The 3,397-nt window shown below is 39.3% G+C and overlaps 1 protein-coding gene across 1 annotated transcript; it reads left to right on the forward strand.

Moving 5' to 3' along the window:
* Positions 1-210: 210 nt before the first annotated feature.
* Positions 211-1,207, forward strand: LOC108836439 (uncharacterized). The gene has a single exon (XM_018609597.2). It carries the CDS (start codon positions 241-243, stop codon positions 1,075-1,077), a length of 837 nt encoding a protein of 278 aa, XP_018465099.1. The 5' UTR covers positions 211-240; the 3' UTR covers positions 1,078-1,207.
* Positions 1,208-3,397: the final 2,190 nt, after the last annotated feature.

Genomic DNA, 3,397 nt, shown 5'->3' on the forward strand with positions numbered 1-3,397 from the left:
TTCCACTCGCCTAACTAAAGATCTAATGATAACAAAGACATGAGATTAGGTGCATATCAAAATTAATTGAGAGAGGCATAAAAAAGAACATTAAGTGGGGCTTTGATGGAACAAATGAACATTGTCCCCTTCACGTGGCTTTTACTTTGACAAGTCTAAAACCTATTTCATTTGACCTATCTCCCTCTATATATACATTCAACTTCAGCTTCTTTCCAGCTTAAAACTTTCTCTATATCAATGGCTGCGACCTATCACGTTCGATCTAGTAGCTTACCAGCTAGGCTACACTCAAATGGTCTCAACCATATCCAGCAACTCCTCACAAGGCTTCCTACAGATAATACTAATAATAGCCTCTCACTTCTGTCACGGCTCTATGAATCAATCTCTCATCTCTGTAACAACTCACCAGCTTCATCACTACTCCCTCATCACTCTTTCTTCACCGATCTTCTTGATCTTTCCCTTGTACACCTTGACTTGTGCTCCAAGCTAAGAGACATAACTAGCCGCATCAAGGATTGTCTCCGAGACCTCCGCTCTGCTTTCAGACGGAGGAGACACGGTGGAGATTTCACTATCCGATGCCACGTTAAAGCCTTCGTCCGCTCTCGGCGATTGATCCACAAGGATCTTGCTAAGCTCCTCTATTTGCTCAAACAAACAGATCATTCTTCCATCTTCTCAACACATCCTTTGATCACACTGCTCCAACAAGTCTGTTCCCAAACATGTATTTCCTTTAGGACTGTCATGTTGTCGTTGTCCGCATCAGTACCAAAACCCAAACCTTCCGGATGGGCTCTAGTCAGCAAACTGGTGATCAATAACGTCACTAGTAAAAGTGCTCAAGTTCAGACCGGACAAGAAAACGAGTTCCAGATGATGGACGAAGAGCTACAAAGATTCTGTTCAGCGAAAGAGATAAAGAAGGAAGGAATCAAGTCTTTGATCAACAGCTTGGATAAAGTAGATGTTGCAGTTGAGGAACTGGAGGAGTCGCTTGAAAGCTTGTACAGGCGTATGATCCAAGCCAGAGTCTCTCTTTTGAACATACTCTCTTTGCATATATAATCCAATTAGAACTTCTTATTAGATTGTGTACGTATACAACTTCACTCATATTTTGATGAAACATGTTACCTTCGTAGATTAATGAGGTAAGTTGTATAATTACACCCCAAAAAAAAAGAACTTAGCAAAACGACCTTGTTGTATCCTCAAGTTCGGGTGCAGTGAGTCCAAACATTATATAAATTAACTGATTAAGTACATGGAGAATTACTCAAGAAGACAAAAATAAGATCTCCAAAATGTAGTTTTGTAGACTTTTGTAGTTCTATGAAAATTTGACAGAGGTAGAAATTATTTGGCAATTGCCAAAATTCTCATTAGCCGCCGGCCCGCCGCAACAGAACAGTGGAGGACAAGACCTTAGTTGGGCCTCTTTTGAGAAACTAGGCCTATTTAATTCTCAGGTAAATGGACTTAAATCTGCAACACATTTTTTTTTCTTTAATAAAGCAGCAACCAGACTGAGAACTATTTTCACAAGTGACAAAGGAACAATTTAATTTTCTTACAAATAAGTTGGAAGCACTCTCGACTGATCCATGATCAATAATTTTACACCAAAAATGATAAAATTTAAATAAAAAATGTAATTTTTAATATTTATGAAAATTAATAGAATAATCGACTTAAACAGATTAATCGAACTTCTGCTAACCATAAAGGGAACTAATAAAATTATTTTGAAATTGATTTTCGGTGTAATGCAAAGAAAATCACCAATTTTTAATTTTGATAAAGTGACTTAGTGTGATCATGCAATCATTGATAAAATATTTTTATAATTTGTGATAGAATAATAATTAGGTTTGAGAAACAAAGTATATAAGTATATTTTTGACATAACTATTAACCGAATGTAAAAGGACCAAAGACTCTCTCTCCCTCTAGGAATAACCTAAAAGTTAATTTGCTTCGTTTGTTTTGCGATGGAAGACGACGGCCCCAAATTGCCGATCCCTGGGCAAAGAAATATACTAATCACCAGTGCTCTGCCTTACGTCAACAACGTACCTCATCTCGGAGACATCATCGGAGGTGTTCTGAGCGCTGATGTGTATGCTAGATACTGTGGAGGTTGGGCTTCGCCAAATCTTAATGGGCCAGTAGCAGCAACATTGTGCTTGGTCCAAGACAACCTGTAGACCCACTCCAAGCCCATCCAGTTAGCAACCTGAAACCAACACGAAGCATATAAATATGTGAGTGTTCGATTAGGTAAAAAGCCAAGCAGTCACAAGCAAACAACATACAAGGATCAGATCAATCTCAGAGGAAGAAGCAAGAGGAAGGAGACAACAATACAAGATACATAACTTAGGCTTAAGTCTATTATCTTAAGGCTTTTGTTGTATCCTCTAGCTTGGAGTATTTGATTCTTTGTAAACACTCTAGTACACTGATTTGGTGGGACTAGAACCTATTTGATCTAGTGGATTTTGGGAGCAGAATTTCTCCCACGAGACGTACCGCGCCGAGGGCCGGGAACTCGTTAAATCGTGTGTGTCTTTATATTCTGCACTAACCTAGATCAAGTTAACTTCTAACCTAAGTAACCTAAGCTAATAATCTCTACAAGTGGTATCAGAGCTTCCGGTTATACATCTAGGCTACTTAGGAGAGAGAGAGAGGGTAATACAGTACCTTCTCAATGGTGAAGTCAAAGGAACGCATCGAGATCGATCGGTTCGAAGGCGATGGTGACTTCGCACTATGGAAAGTGAGAATGCTTGCTCACTTTGGAGTGCTCGGTTTAAAAGCCATACTCACTGACGAGAAGCTTTTAAAAGAAGATCCTGATGCTAAGGATGAACCAGAGTCTGCCATGAAAGACACTGGAAAGGGGCTTGCTGGAATCGTTAAGCCTGCTCCTGCAATTGACCCTGCAAAATTTGAAAAATCAGAGAAAGCCAAGGACCTGATTGTGCTGAATGTTGGTAACAAAGTCTTAAGGAAAATTCAACATTGCGAGACTGCTGCTGCAATGTGGAGTACATTGAATAATTTGTACACAGAGACATCACTACCTAACCGGATTTATCTACAGCTCAGGTTCTACACATTCAAGATGGTGGAGTCAAAATCTATTGATGAAAATGTGGATGAGTTCCTGAAACTAGTGGCAGATTTAAATAATTTGCAAGTTGAAGTTTCAGAGGAAGTCCAAGCTATTCTACTGCTAAGTTCTCTACCTAACAAGTATGATCAACTCAAGGAAACTCTCAAGTATGGGAGAGAAACATTGAGCCTAGCTGAGGTTACTGGAGCAGCTAAATCAAAAGAAAGAGAGTTGATTGAGAGTGGTAAGTTTACCAGGTCAGGT

This window comes from Raphanus sativus, chromosome 4 (genome assembly GCF_000801105.2).
Source record: "Raphanus sativus cultivar WK10039 chromosome 4, ASM80110v3, whole genome shotgun sequence".
Classification (NCBI taxonomy): domain Eukaryota; kingdom Viridiplantae; phylum Streptophyta; class Magnoliopsida; order Brassicales; family Brassicaceae; genus Raphanus; species Raphanus sativus.